General features: G+C 49.4%; 1 protein-coding gene across 1 annotated transcript in view; it reads right to left on the reverse strand.

Moving 5' to 3' along the window:
- The window catches only part of LOC103810467 (LIM domain-containing protein 1-like), an 18273-nt gene extending 17645 nt beyond the window's left edge, over window positions 1-628 (reverse strand). The window contains exon 1 of the mRNA XM_009083363.1: window positions 541-628. Within this exon, the coding sequence (XP_009081611.1) occupies window positions 541-586 (46 nt within the window). The 5' untranslated portion in view covers window positions 587-628. The remainder of the gene's footprint in view (window positions 1-540) is intronic.
- Between the last annotated feature and the right edge of the window lie 324 nt (window positions 629-952).

Below are 952 nucleotides of genomic sequence, written 5' to 3' on the forward strand. Positions count from 1 at the left end.
TCGTGTTGGTGGGGGAGTGAGTGAGTGGCTGTGTGGTTCTTGGCTGCTGCTGGGGTTAAACCACAACACGGACCTTCTAGAAAAGCTGCTTAGGAAGATCCAAATGCGATGACCCACAGGCTTTCCCTGAGGTCTGCAGCCTGACAGGCCAGAATGGCCATAAATTCTGATGGGACAAAAAATTCTCTACATGACAGCTAAGGTGTATTCACTGCCACTTTCAAAAAATACTCTTGTAAGTAAAAAAAACATGGCTACAACTGAGAGGCAGATGAATGAAAACAACCATCCCCCATACCAGAAGGCAGCCGACTGGCACAATCCAAAATATCTTTTCTACATGCCTTGCAACAATCCATTCAAAAACAAACAGCAACAACCACCACCAAACATACAGCTGCAGCAGACTCCAGCTGGCAGATAATTCAATAACCACCTCCTTTAAATCCCTCCCCTCCCAACCCTTACACCAGAAAAATGTTCAGTCCCAGTTTGCTCCAGGGCCTGGCACTGGCAGCAGGCCAGGCAGGGGGTACTCACTGCAGGCTCCACAGGTGAAGCAGCTGTCGTGATAGAGGTTGCCCATGGCCTGGCAAGCCTGGTTTGCTCCATATACTCCCTTGCTGCACTTCACACAGGTGCCTGGAAGAGACAGAGAGAAGGAGACAGCGGTCAGAAGTAGGACGGGGGGAGCAGCTGGGGTCACTGGCTGGGTGACAACACATGTAGTTTGTCATGGTGGCTCAACAGCTTAGGACCATGTGGTTCATTGAAGCCATAAAATGTAGGTGGCATCAGCATCACCTGTCCTGAGAGACACTGTTAGCAGTGGTCACAATAGTCATTGAACCTCCATGGCCACAGACTTCTGCAAAGAAATAAACTGCACAGGAACAGTCCTATCTGGCTACAGTGATATCTCCTTTCTTCTCCCATCCTTCCCTACAACCTT

This window comes from Acanthisitta chloris, unplaced genomic scaffold (genome assembly GCF_000695815.1).
Source record: "Acanthisitta chloris isolate BGI_N310 unplaced genomic scaffold, ASM69581v1 scaffold2611, whole genome shotgun sequence".
Lineage (NCBI taxonomy): Eukaryota > Metazoa > Chordata > Aves > Passeriformes > Acanthisittidae > Acanthisitta > Acanthisitta chloris.